This window comes from Mobula birostris, chromosome 3 (assembly GCF_030028105.1).
Source record: "Mobula birostris isolate sMobBir1 chromosome 3, sMobBir1.hap1, whole genome shotgun sequence".
Taxonomy (NCBI): domain Eukaryota; kingdom Metazoa; phylum Chordata; class Chondrichthyes; order Myliobatiformes; family Myliobatidae; genus Mobula; species Mobula birostris.
The window spans coordinates 208,532,085-208,549,470 of NC_092372.1; the positions used below are offsets into that span (position 1 = coordinate 208,532,085).

At 40.9% G+C, this 17,386-nt stretch overlaps 1 protein-coding gene across 8 annotated transcripts in view; it reads right to left on the reverse strand.

The window, feature by feature from the left end:
• Positions 1-17,386, reverse strand: part of rnf32 (ring finger protein 32) — a 75,697-nt gene that overhangs the window by 13,141 nt on the left and 45,170 nt on the right. For 7 of the 8 annotated variants that reach the window (XM_072254049.1, XM_072254050.1, XM_072254047.1 and 4 more), the window contains 2 exons: positions 6,874-7,041; positions 294-609 (listed from right to left, as the gene is read on the reverse strand). In XM_072254049.1, coding sequence (XP_072110150.1) covers positions 349-609; positions 6,874-7,041 — 429 coding nt within the window. In that variant the 3' untranslated portion in view covers positions 294-348. Of the gene's footprint in view, positions 1-293; positions 610-6,873; positions 7,042-17,386 lie in introns of those variants that run through there. The other variant, XM_072254053.1, reaches the window with a different exon arrangement.

Here is a 17,386-nt window from a genome sequence, read left to right on the forward strand (position 1 = left end):
ATGCAGCATATATGGGTAAAATACTTAAGTTCCATTACAGAGTAGAACAAACAGATCTAATATGGGAAGCAGTCAGAAATCAAGAGTTTTAAGCTGCCCCTGAAACAGTTGGAAAAAGATCGTTGAAGACATGAAACATATAATATATGGAGTTCATTATCATAAAAGATAATCCATTCCCTAAATTGTAAAAACCTTTACACTTCTGTTATTTTTATAAAGTTTAGTTTTAGGAGAGAGATCCAAGAAGAATAGGAATCTTCTCAAAAAATGATTTGACACATCATGTTTATTGAGAATGCAAATGAACAGGGATGAAAATTTCCTTTTTTTGGACAGAGTAGAGATTTATAGCTTATTACTCAAAATCTTTTTTTCATAGGTTGATCTACATAATGGGCAAATGTGGTTTTCTCCCTCTGAAAAGTCTTCAAAGGCCTGCAGGCAAGTGTAATGGAAGGTGTGTGAGCAAGACAGCAGCACTGCTTGCCGCACTATTGAATCACTTTTCTCTCCTCTGCCAGGTCCATCAGCTTGGCACGATATGTTGCTTAAGCGATCCAATGGGGTGATACAAATTGGACAATCAAATATCTCTCTCTGGCTTGCCTGAAGATAGATTAAAATAACACATTTGACGAAAGAACAACCAATGTAAGTTTACTATAACGGCTGCACAATACTGAATATACTGAACAAAGATAAACTGAATTTTTATTTTTAAAATTCACTAAATTTTAAACTATTCAGTCTACTATTTTGATAGAGGTATTGGTCCCTTTTTAAACAAAAACTTAATTTTTCAGTGTAATTGTGCCAATTTATAGTCTCCTGTATTTAATGTACCAAGATTTCCATATTGGTCGATGCTTTTTAAGAAGACAATACATTTTCTAAACAAGGCTTCTTGACATTGAGCAGGGCCACCACCACTTCAAATATCATTATCCATCGCTAAATAGTGGAACATTACTTTTTGACTGTAGCCATATCATTGCCATATCCTTGTAACCTGACCTTTGTCTTGCACTGTACCGCAGTCACAGAACAAATTTCATATAGTACTGTGCAAAAGTCTTAGGCACATACAGTTTATAGTTAGGGTGCCTAAGTCTTTTGTACAGTATTGTTATTTGTCAATATTGAGCGGAGTGTGAGTTTTTAAATCCAGTGGGAGCAAAGGAATTTGGGAATGGTAAGAGTGGAGTGGGACAGGTGGCAGAGAAGGAGTGCCAAGGGTTGGGGGTGGTACCGGTGCAGACACACTCAGCTGTGAGACACCAGGCAAGGTCAGAATCACGATTAGAATCAGGTTTAATATCATCGGCATATGTTATGAAATTTGTTAGCTTTACGGCAGTATTACATTGAAATACATGATCAATAAATACAGAGAACAAAGAACTGAGTTACATTAAGTATATATATGTCTTTTAAAAGGTTAAGTTAAAATAAGTAATGCAAAAAAAACAGAAATAAAAAAAGTAAAGTGTTCAGGGTTCAACATCCATTTAGAAATTGAATGGCAGAGGGGAAGAAGGGGAAGAGGGGAAGGACATTTGATTCCGAACAATTAGTTTATTAATCATTACAGAATGTCTCTCTGGTGCTTCCTAATCCCTCCTTTCTCCTTTTCCCTTTACCCAATCATGATTCCCCTCTCCCCGTCCCCTTCACACTCAGAATCAGAATCAGGTTTCTTATCACCGGCATATGACGTGAAATTTGTTAACTTAGCAGTAGCAGTTCAATGCAATACATAATCTAGCAGAAAAAATAATAACAACAATAAATAAAATAAATAATAATAATAATAAACAAGTAAATCAATTACATATGTTGAATAGATTTAAAAAAGTTCAAAAACAGAAATGCTGTATATTTTTTAAAAAAGTGAGGTAGTGTCCAAAGATTCAATGTCCATTTAGGAATCAGATAGCAGAGGGGAAGAAGCTGTTCCCGAATCGCTGAGTGTGTGTCTTCAGGGTTCTGTACATCCTACCTGATGGTAACAGTGAGAAAAGGGCATGCCCTGGGTGCTGGAGGTCCTTAATAATGGACACTGCCTTTCTGAGACACCGCTCCCTAAAGATGCCCTGGGTACTTTGTAGGCTAGTACCCAAGGTGAAGTTGACTAGATTTACAACCTTCTGCAGCTTCTTTCAGAACTGTGCAGTAGCCCCTCCATACCAGACAGTGATGCAGCCTGTCAGAATGCTCTCCACAGTACAACTATAGAAGTTTTTGAGTGTATTTGCTGACATGCCAAATCTCTTCAAACTCCTAATAAAGTATAGCTACTGTTTTGCCTTCTTTATAACTACTTCAGTACGTTGGGACCAGGTTAAATCCTCAGAGATCTTGACACTCGGGAACTTGAAGCTGCTCACTCTCTCCAGTTCTGATCTCTCTATGAGGATTGTTATGTGTTCCTTCATCTTACCCTTCCTGAAGTCCACAATCAGCTCTTTCGTCTTACTGACGTTGAGTGCCAGGTCGTTGCTGTGGCACCACTCCACTAGTCGGCATATCTCACTCCCGTACGCCCTCTCGTCACCACCTGAGATGACGATACAATGGTTGTATCATCAGCAAATTTATAGATGGTATTTGAGCTATGCCTCACCACACTGTCATGTGTATTTAGAGAGTAGAGCAGTGGGCTAAGCACACACCCCTGAGGTGCGCCAGTGTTGATCGTCAGTGAGGAGGATATGTTATCACCAATCTGCACAGATTGTGGTCTTCCCGGTTAGAAAGTCGAGGATCCAATTGCAGAGGGAGGTACAGAGGCCCAGGTTCTGCAACTTCCCAATCAGGATTGTGGGAATGATGGTATTAAATGCTGTGTGGGCACATGGCCAAGTGGTTAAGGCCGTTGTCTAGTGATCTGAAGGTCGCCAGTTCGAGCCTTAGCTAAGGCAGCGTGTTGTGTCCTTGAACAAGACACTTAATCACACATTGCTCTATGTCTGTGTGAGAAGTGGCGCGCCACAATCTTTCATTCCGCACCTTGTAAGGCATGAAAACACCCGATGCTGGCCTGAGTCGGCGATCCCTCCCTCCCCCTAAAGTCGCTGAACAGCATCCTGACATTGATGTTTATTTTGCCCATGTGGTTTAAAGCCGTGTGGAGAGCCATTGAGATTGCGTCTGCCGTTGACCTATTGTGGCACTAGGCAAATTGCAATGGGTCTAGGTCATGACCAACCTCTCAAAGCATTTCATCACTGTCGACGTGAGTGGTACCGGGCGATAGTCATTAAGGCAGCTCACATTATTCTTAGGCACTGGTATAATTGTTGTCTTTTTAAAGAAAGTGGGAACTTCCACCCGTAGCAGTGAGAGGTTGAAAATGTCCTTGAATACTCCTGCTAGTTTGTTGGCACAGGTTTTCAGAGCCTTACCAGGTGCTCCATGGGACCTTCCGCCTTGTGAGGGTTCACTCTCTTTAAAGACAGCCTAACACCGGCCTCTGAGATGGAGATCACAGGACCATCAGGTGCCGCAGGGATCTTCACAGCCATAATTGTGTTCTCCCTTTCAAAGTGAGCATAGAAGGCGAGTTCATCTGGTAGTGAAGCATCGCTGCCATTCATGCTATTGGGTTTCACTTTGTAGGAAGTAATGTCTTGCAGACCCTGCCAGAGATGACATGCATCCGATGTTGCCTCCAATCTTGTTCGAAATTGTCTCTTCACTTTTGAAATAGCCTTCAACAAACCATACCTGGTTTTCTGGTACAGGCCTGGGTTGCCAGACTTGAATGCTACAGATCTAGCCTTCAGCAGACAATGTACCTCCTGGTTCATCCATGGATTTTGGTTTGGGAATGTCCAGTAATTCTTTGTGGGCACACTCTTAGTCCACAGTAGAGAACCATATTAGAATCAGATTTATCACCACTTATTTCTTCAGCAGTACAATGCAATACATAAAATTATGTATTTTATGTATTATGCACACTAGCCACAGTATATATGTGCCTAAGACTTTGCCACAGTACTGAATGTCAATAATAATATAACTGATTCTATTCAACTCCTCACAAACTATTTATGGAACTGCAGACACAAGGAAATCTGCAGATGCTAGAAATTCACACAACACACACAAAAAATGCTGATGAACACAGCAGGCCAGGCAGCATCTATAGGAAGAGGTACAGTCGACGTTTTGGGTCGGGTCCCTGGGTAATGCACTGTATAATTCTATGTTCTATGATGCTGGAGAGGTTGGAATGGGGGACATGGAAATGGATGAACTGATGAAGTGTTTTGCAACGGTCTTCACTGTGAAGTATGGTGGAAGTTCCAGGTTTCATGGGTATGAAGTGTGTGAAGTTACTATAACTAAAGAGAAGGTTCTTGGGAAACTGAAAGGTCTGAAGGTAGATAGGTCACCTGGACCAGATGGAGTACATCCCAGGGTTCTGAAAGAGGTGGCTAAAGAGATTATGGAGGTATTAGTAATGATCTTTCAAGAATTACTAAATTCTGGAATGGTTCCGGAAGACTGGAAAATTACAAATGTCACTGCACTCTTCAAGAAGGGAGTGAGGCAGAAGAAAGGAAATTATAGGCCAGTTAGTCTGACCTCCGTGGTTGGGAAGATGTTGGAGTCGATTATGAAGTATGTGGTTTCAGGATACTTGGAGGAACATGACAAAATAGGCTGTAGTCAGCATGGTTTTCACAAGGGAAAATCTTGCCTGATAAATCTGTTGGAATTCTTTGAAGAAGAAACAAACAGGATTGACAAAGGAGAATTGGGTGATGTTATGTACTTGGATTTTCAGATGGCCTTTGACAAGGTGCCACACACGAGGCTGCTTAACAAGCTACCAGCTCATGGTATTACAGGAAAGATTCTAGCATGGATAAAGCAGTGGCTGATTAGCAGGAGGCAAATAGTGGAAATAAAGGGAGCCTTTTCTGGTTGTCGCCAGTGACTAATGGGGTCTCTGTTGGGACCGATCTGTTTTACGTTATATGTCAGTGATTTGGATGATGGAATTGATGGCTTTGTTACAAAGTTACAAAGTTTGCCGAAGATAGGAAAATGGGTGGAAGATGGGTGGTTTTGAGGAAGTAGGGAGGCTAAGGAAGGACTTGGACAGATTAGGAGAATGGACAAAGAAGTGGCTGATGGAATACAGTGTCGTAAGTGTATGGTCATGCACTTTAGTAGAAGAAATGAAAGGGTTGACTGTTTACTAAATAGACAGGAAATACAAAAATCTGAGGTGCAAAAGGATTTGGGATTCCTTGTGCAGGATTCCCTAAAGGTTAATTCGCAGGTTGAGTCTGTGGTGAGGAAGGCAAATGCAATGTTAGCATTCATTTCAAGAGGACTAGAATATAAAAGTAATGATGTAATGTTGAGACTTTATAAAGCGCAGGTGAGACCTCACTTGGAGTATTGTGAGCTGTTTTGGACCCTTTATCTACGAAAGGATGTACTGAAACTGGATAGGGTTCAAAGGAGGTTCAGGAAAATGATTCCAGGATTAAATGACTCGTCACGTGAAGAGTGTTTGATGGCTCTGGGCCTGTACTCACTGGTGACTGGTGACCTCATTGAAACCGATTGAATGGTGAAAGGCCTTAATAGGGTGGATGCAGAGAGGATGTTTCCTATGGTGAGAGTATCTAAGATTACAGCTTCAAAATTAGAGGGCTGTCCTTTCAGAATGGAAATAAGGAGGAATTTCTTTAGCCAGAGAGTGGTGAATCCATGGAACTCATTGCCACCGGCAGCTGAGGAGGCCAAATCTTGATGTATATTTAAGGCAGAGGCTGATAGGTTCTTGATTAGTCAGGGTGTGAAAGGTTATAGGGCGATGGTAGGAAATTGGGGCTGAGAGGGAAGGTGGATCAGCTATGGTAAAATGGTGGAGCATACTTGATGGGCCAAATGGCCTAATTTTGCCCCTGTAGTTTATGGTCTTATGGTCTAAAAAGACTACTTCCAGCACTAATGTGATACTACAGGCGCTGAAAAGAACATGCCAAACCACTTGAAGTTGCGTGGTGCTTTTACTTGGGTCATTAAAGAAATGCATAGGGTAATTCTCCTCCTTATCAATGGTGCAATTCCCAGAAGGAGCTTTATCAGAAAGAGTGACCAAAGGCCCCCATGTCATTGCTTTCAACACATTAGTTGAGGCCAGATCTGTTGTGCTGACAAGAACCAGCATTGGATATCCATGACTATAGCAAGCTTGCTGTATTTGCCAACTGCTAGGAAAGGCTTCCGTGCTAATATAGTAGTTGGAATATTCCCAGCATTGGGGATGGCGCTAAAGACACTACCTTTTCTCCAGATTTATTATCTGATATCTGAACTTGCTGGAAAACCATGGGGTTTGGGGGGAAAGAGAACCTTTCCTGTACAAATGCTTGGTGGGCTCAGTATAATAGTTTATGAACAATGTGCAATAAATATCTTCTGATACCATTGTATGGTTTAATTCCATTAGAACTGATTTTCTAATGGTAAACAAATAAAAGAAAGAAAAAATGCTTAACATTATGGAGGGTTCATCAAAAACTGCTGGCATTCGGGGAGTTTCCACATGCTTTTCCCTCGCATCTCGTTTCAATTCATTTTTATCATCATGACTTTTAGACAGATGTTCTTAATATCATGAAAAAAAAATCCTTGGGTGTTACAGATAAAGAAAATCTTGCATGACAGTTGCCTTTCTACCTGCTCATGTTTTGTTCCTTTAGAATTGGCCGCTCCGAGAACACCTTTCTGAAATCTGAGGTTTATGTTTGCATTACAGTATCTGTCCAGCAATGACATATTCAGAGTTAATAGCTACTGTGAAGCATCCATAATTAAACAAGAATACTTTTCATTACTGACCTTAATCTGTATTTGCTCCCATTCTTCCTCAGATATGGTCTGAACATATTGACTCTCAAACCGCTGTAACACTCTTCTGCTTGTAGCCACTGAGTGGTCAATTTCAGAAAACAGTTCATCGATATTTATACTGCACGATCTCACTAACCTGTCATTAATCTCATGCAACTGTGGAAATATATAATAAAAATGTTGGTTAGTAGACTGCCAGTAGAAACAGAACTTGACAGCTCAGCTGCAAAAGTAAAAATCTGCAGATGCTGGAAATCTCAAATAAAAACAAAATGCATGAAATAAGCAGTAGGTCCAACAGCATCAATGGAGAGAACGAGAGACAGTTAAGATAAGGGATAATCTTCAACAAATACATTCATCTTCCTTTTGCGCAACATGTGACTCCAATCATTGAGTATTTTGCCTTGATGTCCACCGACTTTATTTCTAGCAGGGCTTCGAATCAACATGACCAATCCAACCATCTTAATATCAAAACAGAATGCAGAAGAGATTTTATGAGAATGTTGCCAGGACTAAAAGGTCTGAGTTTATAGAGAGAGGTTGGTCAGGATAGGACTTTATTCCTTGGAACGTAGAAGATTGAGGGGAGGTTTGATAGAAGTACACAAAATTGTCAGGGTTATAGATAGGGCAAGTGCAAAAAGGCTTTATCCACTGAGGTTAGATGGGACTACAACTAGAGGTCATGGGTTAAGGGTGAAAAGTGAAATGTTTAAGGGGACCATGTGAGGAAACTTCTTCACATAGAGGGTCTTGAGAGTGTGAAATGAACTGACGGCACAAATGGTGCATGTGAGCTCGATTTCCATGTTTAAGAGAAGTTTGGATAGTGACATGGATGACAGGGTTATTGGTTGCTATGGTCCCTGTGCAGGTCAATGGGAGTAGGCAGTTTAAGTTGTTCAGTAGAGACTAGACAGGCTGATGAGCCTGTTTCCGTGCCGTGCTATTCTATGAGTCTAATGATGGGCAACCTTATGAGGTGTTTCGAAGTATGAGATAAGGTGGATGGTAACAGCCTTTTACTTAGGAGAGGGGAGTCCAAAACTAGAGGGCAAATGGCTTCCATTTCAGGTATTAGTACATAGTTTATAGCAGATATATGTACCTTAAGGCACCAAAGCCAACCGAGAAAAGTGGTCCAGCTGTATCTGACAAGAGAGGTTAAAGAACTGAGGAACAGACTTGTAATGGTTGAGGGAATAAGTACACTAAGTCAGAGGATCAAGTAAACTTCAAACTTCAGTAAAGGAAGACAAAGGAATTGATAAGATAAAGTAGAATATGAGAGTAAGTTACCAAGAAACCTAGATGGACTGTGAAAGCTTCTATAGATGTATGAATAACAATTTAGCAAAAAAATTTACATGGCTTCCCGACACTGTAATAGAAGAAATTATTTACTGGGGAATAAGGAAATGCAGAAAATAATTTGTTTATCTTTACAAAACATCCTGGAGTACTGGTCTCGGTCAACAATGAATTGGGCATTGCAAGAAATTAAAATATCTTTGGTTTAAAATGATTTGACTGAAAGCGATAAATTTGGAAAAAGTAACTGAATGTATAGGGAGGTGGTAGATAAAATATAAAGTGGAAAAAGATCAGACCAAACCCCTCACTTGAAATATTCTCGAAGCAGAAAGGTTATACCTGCAATAAAGTGCAGGAAGTTATGTTGCAGCTACAGTATATAAAACTAAAAACAAACAAGAATCTGCAGATGCTGGAAATTCCTCTGAAGGGTTTCGACCCAAAATGTCAACTGTACTCTTTTCCATAGATGCTGCCTGGCCTGCTGAGTTCCTCCAGCATTTTGTGTGTGTTGCTCATAAAACCCTAGATGGGCTGCATCTGGAGTATTTCAGACAGTTCCAGCCACCCTACTACAGGAAGAAGTTTAAGGCTTTGAAGAAGGTGCAGAAGAGGCATACCAGGATGTTGCCTGGATTACAGGGCATTTGCTACATGACAGGTTGGACAAACTTGGTTTGTTTTCCCTCGAGTGGTGGAGGCTGAGGGGAGATCTGATAGAGATTTGTAAGATTGTGAGAGACAGAGTAAACAGACAAAATCTTTATAATAACAGAGGGCACATATTTAAGATGAGAGCGGGTAAATTCAAAGGAGATGTGAGGGGCACAGAGAGGGGTGTGTGCCTGGGATGCTAATAGAGGCAGAAATAGTCGGGACTTTTAAGAGATGTTTAGATAGGTACATGAACGTGAGGAAAATAGAAGGATATGGACATTGTGTAGGCACAAGAGATTAATTTAGTTAGCCATTCGATTCGACACAACACTGTGGGCCAAAGGGCCTGTTTCTGTGCTGTACTCTTCTACTTTCTATAATGAAATGTTGCCAGGTTGTTTCCTGGAATGGATAGGATTGTCCTATGAGGAGAATTTTAGCACAAATATGTTAATAAAATATAATTCAAAATCGAGCCCATTGTGCCACATAGGTAAACAGTAAACAGTTTGCTGTCCTGGTGATGAGGTAGCAGGGTATTCATTAGTCTCACAGCGTGGAGGAAGAAATGTTACCCAGTCTGGCAGTCCTCATCCTGATGCTCCTGTACCTCCTGCCTGATGGTAGTGGGTCAAAGAGATTACGGGATGGGTGGTAGGGATCCTCAACAATGTTTTGGGCCCTCCGTATACAACAGCCCCGGTAAATGTCACAAATACTGGAGGAGGGAGACACTGGTGATCCTCTGTAGGGTCTTGTCATCTGATGTTTCACAATTTCTATATCACACAATGATGCAGCCAGACAGGCCACTCATGATGGTGCTCCTGTGGAAAGTTGTTAGAATGGGGACAGGGAACCTTGCACCTCTCAATCTGCTCTGAAAGTGTAGACTCTGCCGTGTCTTTCTGACTAACAAGGAGGTGTTGTGGGTTGAGGTTAGTTTGTCCATTATGCGTACCCCGAAGAAATTTGTGCTCTTCACTCTCGCCATGGCAGAGCCATTGCTGTGCAATGGAAGTGGTTGACCTGCTCCTTCCTGATGTCCACAGTTATCTCTTTTGTCATGTCCACGTTGAGACTCGGGTCATTATTGTTCTTACACCATTTGACAAGCCTCTCTATCTCCTCTCTGTATACCAACTTATTATTGTTGCTATGAGGCCAACCACGATTGTACCATCAGTGAAGTTGATGATGTGGTTTGAGCTGGAGCTGGCAGTGCAGTCGTCAGTCAGCAGCATGATCAGCAGCAGGCTGAACACACAACTATGGTGGGGGAGAAGGCATCAGTGCTCAGCATGATGGAGCTTGAGATGTCGCTGCTAACTCAGACTGATTGGGGTCTTTCTGTCAAGAAGTCTAAGAGCCAGTTACGGAGCATGGTGTTGAGTCCTAACGAGGACAGTTTACCCACCTAACTCTAAGGGATGGTTGTGTTAAACGCTGACCTGAAATCAATGAACAACATCCTGGAGTATGAGGCTTCGTTTTCTAAGTGCGACAGGGTGGAGTGGAGGGCCAAGACTATGGCATCATCAGTGGACTAGTTTGAGCAGAAGGCAAACTGCAGATGCTAAAACTAGAGCAAAAAACTGATGTCCTGATCCAACTGTCAGCCATCCCTTTGCTTCCCTAAATGCTGCTTGACCTACTGAGATCTTCCAACAGCTTTTTTTGGGGGATCAAGTTAAGAAAAAAAATGTTTGTTATCATGTTCTACCAGACCTGTTGCTATGCCATCTTCTACTAGAAGAATTCTGGGATGCCAATCGTCCATCCATTTGGTGGACAGACATCATCAGCCAATGATTAAAGAATGAGGAGCTGCAGCATTTCAGCATCTGCCTATAATTTCCTGTTTCATGGCTTGACATCAGACTAGCTACTGCTTTCCTTTTTGCCTGCATCTATAAGATAGACTGGCAAATGACACTTAAAGAATTGACGGTGGATATGCAATGGCAAGCATTTAAAGGTTGCATGGATGAACTACAACAATTGTTCATCCCAGTTTGGCAAAAGAATAAATCAAGGAAGGTAGTGCACCTGTGGCTGACAAGAGAAATTAGGGATAGTATCAATTCCAAAGAAGAAGCATACAAATTAGCCAGAGAAAGTGGCTCACCTGAGGACTGGGAGAAATTCAGAGTTCAGCAGAGGAGGACAAAGGGCTTAATTAGGAAGGGGAAAAAAGATTATGAGAGAAACCTGGCAGGGAACATAAAAACGGACTGTAAAAGCTTTTATAGATATGTAAAAAGGAAAAGACTGGTAAAGACAAATGTAGGTCCCCTGCAGACAGAAACAGGTGAATTGATTATGGGGAGCAAGGACATGGCAGACCAATTGAATTATTACTTTGGTTCTGTCTTCACTAAGGAGGACATAAATAATCTTCCAGAAATAGTAGAGGACAGAGGGTCCAGTGAGATGGAGGAACTGAGCGAAATACATGTTAGTAGGGAAGTGGTGTTAGGTAAATTGAAGGGATTGAAGGCAGATAAATCCCCAGGGCCAGATGGTCTGCATCCCAGAGTGCTTAAGGAAGTAGCCCAAGAAATAGTGGATGCATTAGTGATAATTTTTCAAAACTCGTTAGATTCTGGACTAGTTCCTGAGGATTGGAGGGTGGGTAATGCTCCACTTTTTAAAAAAGGAGGGAGAGAGAAACCGGGGAATTATAGACCGGTTAGCCTAACGTCGGTGGTGGGGAAACTGCTGGAGTCAGTTATCAAGGAGGTGATAACAGCACATTTGGAAAGCGGTGAAATCATCGGACAAAGTCAGCATGGATTTGTGAAAGGAAAATCATGTCTGATGAATCTCATAGAATTTTTTGAGGATGTAACTAGTAGAGTGGATAGGGGAGAACCAGTGGATGTGGTATATTTGGATTTTCAGAAGGCTTTTGACAAGGTCCCACACAGGAGATTAGTGTGCAAACTTAAAGCACACGGTATTGGGGGTAAGGTATTGGTGTGGGGGGAGAGTTGGTTAGCAGACAGGAAGCAAAGAGTGGGAATAAACGGGACCTTTTCAGAATGGCAGGCGGTGACTAGTGGGGTAACGCAAGGCTCAGTGCTGGGACCCCAGTTGTTTACAATATATATTAATGACTTGGATGAGGGAATTAAATGCAGCATCTCCAAGTTTGCAGATGACATGAAGCTGGGTGGCAGTGTTAGCTGTGAGGAGGATGCTAAGAGGATGCAGGGTGACTTGGATAGGTTGGGTGAGTGGGCAAATTCATGGCAGATGCAATTTAATGTGGATAAATGTGAAGTTATCCACTTTGGTGGCAAAAATAGGAAAACAGATTATTATCTGAATCGTGGCCGATTAGGAAAAGGGGAGGAGCAACGAGACCTGGGTGTCATTATACACCAGTCATTGAAAGTGGGCATGCAGGTACAGCAGGCGGTGAAAAAGGCGAATGGTATGCTGGCATTTATAGCGAGAGGATTCGAGTACAGAAGCAGGGAGGTACTACTGCAGTTGTACAAGGCCTTGGTGAGACCACACCTGGAGTATTGTGTGCAGTTTTGGTCCCCTAATCTGAGGAAAGACATCCTTGCCATAGAGAGGGTACAAAGAAGGTTCACCAGATTGATTCCTGGGATGGCAGGACTTTCATATGAAGAAAGACTGGATGAGCTGGGCTTGTACTCGTTGGAATTTAGAAGATTGAGGGGGGATCTGATTGAAACGTATAAGATCCTAAAGGGATTGGACAGGCTAGATGCAGGAAGATTGTTCCCGATGTTGGGGAAGTCCAGAATGAGGGGCCACAGTTTGAGGATAGAGGGGAAGCCTTTTAGGACCGAGATTAGAAAAAACTTCTTCACACAGAGAGTGGTGAATCTGTGGAATTCTCTGCCACAGGAAACAGTTGAGGCCGGTTCATTGGCTATATTTAAGAGGGAGTTAGATATGACCCTTGTGGCTACGGGGGTCAGGGGGTATGGAGGGAAGGCTGGGGCGGGGTTCTGAGTTGGATGATCAGCCATGATCATAATAAATGGCGGTGCAGGCTCGAAGGGTCGAATGGCCTACTCCTGCACCTATTTTCTATGTTTCTATGTTTCTATTCCCAATAACTAACCTTGCAAAAACTGACAAATATTAAAGCTATTTAAACTGTCTAAAATCAAAATTAATTTCTTTCTTCCATCAGCCACATTCTTAATTCCTCCTAATGTGGACATTCATCATTTAGGTTTAAGCAGCAAGCCTTCAAATGTCAATTCACAATACTGCCTGCCTCCCTACAGAATATACTTTGTTTAAGGCCACATCCGTACAAAAAGTATTTGAAATTTCATCAATTGGCCAAATCTGCCAATTTATAATGAGGTTAGCAGATAGTTATACATTGATCTTTCATTGATCCTGTTATAGTTACTATTTTATAGATTTGCTGAGTATGCCTGCAGAAAAATGAACCTCAGGGTGACATATATGTACCTTGATTATAAAATTTATTTTGAATTTTGAGGTACACGAGAAGTCTACTCCATCCCCGTTTCTTCCCCTAGATAGATTGTGATTCCTGATTTTAGAATTACATATTGTTACTTCCCGCTTTTTTAAGATTCGAAGTATAATAGGACAATGTTTGATGACATAAAGTACATCTTAGCTAAATGGGGTTAAGTATGCGCTCATGAAGTGTAGCAACTTTTTAGGAATGTTCTTGGGTATAACAGAATGTGTGCTTGGATTCATGCATGCATTTTGTGTCTTGATTGTGACAGGATTCAGGCATGCCAGGCTTTGCGGCAGTACCTGGGGTCTGAAAGACATCACAGGAGAGGAAAAAGGAGAGCATGTCATTTTGGTGGTAGCCTTTCAAATTCACCTTCAGCAATCAAACTAAAATTCTTAAATTGTGGATACATAACCACTTATAATATTGCATTAACTTTTAGATGCTATTTTCAGTTATAAACAATCTTGCAGAATAAACATTTATAATTTATCACTATTTTAATTTTGAAAGAGTCAATATGAAGTTATTTCAGAATCTATAAACCGTCTAAATAAATGCAAGTTGGTGGACTTTTCTCACTTCAGAAAACTTTCATTTAAACGCCAACAAATTGGTTACTAATGTGTTGACCTCCAGTAAGCCTCAAAACTAAACTAAAAAAACAAGGAATTTACAACATATCAATGAAGATAAGACTTGATTGGTTTAATATCTTCTCAGTCACACTCTTCAAAACCTCTTCAAGTTAGCAACAGATTGTTTGCTATCTCTGAGTGATAAAGGAAGCTCTCCGACTAAGCAAACCTCAAAACCATTACACTGTTTGGTGAGATTTAAGTCAAAATTGTTCAAATCCTGAAACAAGGCTGCCTTCCTTTTGTGGGGAATAAATGAAGCTGAGCAAATTGTTTCACAAAAGACTCTGACTTACTACCTTTTAAAAACATCTATACAACCAGTAAAGCTGCTGATAATATGATGCATTTGAATAGATTTAATTGCTGCAATAAATGGTCATACTTCAATTACATGACATTTGTACAAAGATTTTATAGATAAAGATCAAAGAACTGTACCATGAAGAACCCTACATTCCAAGGAACACGTCTCACTCAGGTAAACATTCTTGTATAGTGTATTGGTATAACAAAGTTTCAGTGACCTTTTAGGCAACTTTGATCTAAATTATTAACAAACTTAAATGGATTACTGGAAACTACTGTATCACCAACACAAACCATAAAGCTGTCCGAAGCTGTTTGATATAACTTGTGTTTAAATATGTGAACAGTGATATTTTCAATCCACAAACTGCAATATTATTTGACTAATTGGTCCAAAGTATAATGCTGCAGTTTTGTTAGCTCACTAGGTTTTAGAATTGTTTGCTTACTGTATTTATTTTCTTTTTTAACTTTGTGAATTTTAAGACTCTAATTTACTTAAGGCAGTGTTCGTAGAACAGCTTAAGATAGCTAAATCAGGCTGCACTAATAAATATGTTAAAAATATAATTAGTTTCTCAATTAATTTTGAATGTGCAAATATGACCAATTGTTCCAAAGGAATTCTTATCAGTGTAATAGGACAACTGAATTCTATTTTAATCTAACATTCCCAAATTACATCAGAGTTCAAATTTACATCTGGTGGACCATGAGATATCACACATGGTTATTGACAAATGCCATAAATCCTGAGTCACATTTTGAGTTGTGCTGCATGCAAAGAAGCCCTTCAGCCCAATGCATTCATGCCAAACAAGATATCTGAACTTATCCCATTTGTATGCATTTGGCCCATATGCCTCTCAATCTTTCCTATCCATGTACCTGTCTGAATCCCTTTTAAACATTGTATTTGTACTTGCCTTTGCAAGTTCCTTTGGCAATTCCACATACCCACCACCACCTGTGTGGAAAAAATTTCCCCTTTTAAATGTTTCTACTCTCAACTTAAGATTTATATTCACAGCTTTTAGACTCACGTGCCCTGGGAAAAAGACTGTGACCATTGAGAAATACAACACTCATGATCTTACACAGCTATACGGGATCAGCCCTCAGCCTCCTATACTCCAGGGAAAATGGTCCCATACTAACCAGCTTCTCCTCATAGGTTAAGCTGTCCAGTCACGGTAACATCCACGTGCATCTTTTCTGCACCCTTTCCAGCTTAATGACATAATAAGACCATAAGACATAGGAGCAGAATTAGGCCATTTGGCCAATCGAGCCTGCTCCATTGTTCCATCAAGGCTGATCCCAGATCCCACTCAACCCTGTACACTTGCCTTCTCACCATATCCTTTGATCAGGAAACTATCAACTTCCATCTTAAATACACCCACATACTTGGCACCCACCGCAGTCTGTGGCAGAGCATTCTACAGATTTACTACTCTCTGGCTAAAAAAATTCCTCCATACCTCTGTTCTAAAGGGTTGCACCTTGCCAACTAATTTTGAGGCTGTGCCCTCTAGGTCTGGATACCCTCACCACAGAAAACATACTCTCCACATCCACCCTATCTAGTCCTTTCAACATTCGGTGGGTTTCAATGAGATTCCCCCGCATTCTTCTAAGTTCCACTGAATACAGGCCCAAAGCTGCTAAGCACTTTTCATATGTTAACCCCTTCATTCCCAGAGTCTCCTTGTGAACCTTCTCTTGACTTTCTCCAATGACAACACATCCAGTCTGATCTATGGGACCCAAAACAGTTGACCATACTCCAAGTGCGGCTTGACTAGTGTCCTATAAAGGCTCAGCATTATCTCTTTGCTTTTACATTCTATTCCCCTTGATATAAATGGCAACATTACATTTGGCTTCCTTACCACAGACTCAACCTTCTGCAATTAGCCTTCTGCACCTCTGATGTTTGAAACTTCTCACCATTTAGATAATAGTCCGCACTACTGTTCCTTTTACCAAAAATTCATTATCGACATTTCCCAACACTGTATTCCATCTGCAACTTTTTTTGCCTATTCTTCCAATTTGTCTAAGTCCAGCTACAATTGCATTGCTTCCTCACCACTACCTACCCCTCCACCTATCTTCGTATCATTCGCAAACTTTGCCACAAAGCTATCAATTCCATTATCTAAATTATTGATAAACAATGTGAAAAGTAGCGGTGCCAATACTGACCACTGAAGAACACCACTAGCAACTGGCAGCAAACAAATAAAGGCCCCCTTTATTCCCACTTGCTGCCTCCTGCCCATCAGCCATTCCTCTATCCATGCCAGTATCTTACCTGTGATGCCATAGGATTTTATCTTGTTCAGCAGCTTATGTGTGGCACCTTATCAAATGCCTTCTGAAAATCCAAGTAAATGACATCCACCGCCTCTCCTTTGTCCACCCTGCTTGTTAATTCCTCAAAGAAATCTAACGGATTTGTCAGGCAAGATTTCTCTGACTTTGACTTATTTTTATCATAACTCTCCAAGTACCTCATCCTTAATAATAGACTCCAACAACTTCCCAACCACTGAGGTTCGGCTAACTGACCTATAATTTCCTTTTTTTTGCCTTCCTCCCTTCTTAAAGAATGGAGTGATATTTGCAATCTTCCAGTCTTCTGAGACCACGCCAGAATCAAGTGATTCTTGAAAGATCATGACCAAGGCATCTGTTATCTCTTCAACAACCTCTCTTAAGACTCTGGGATATAGTCCATCTGGCCTAGATGACTTATCCAGCTTAAGATCTTTCAGGTTGCCTAGCACTTTTTTTTTGTAATAGCCATGGAACTCACTCCTGCTCTCTGATGCTCATGGACCTTTGGCACACTGCCAGTGTCTCCACAGTGAAGACAGATGCACAGTACCGATTAAGTTCATCTGCCATTTCTTTGTCCCCCATTACTACCTCACCAGCATCATTTTCTAGTGGTTCAATATCAACTTTCACCTCCCTTTTACTCTTTACATAACTGAAAAAACTTTTAGTATCCTGCTTTATATTATTGGCTAGTCTGACCTCATATTTCATCTTTTTCCTTCTTACAGCTCTTTTAGTT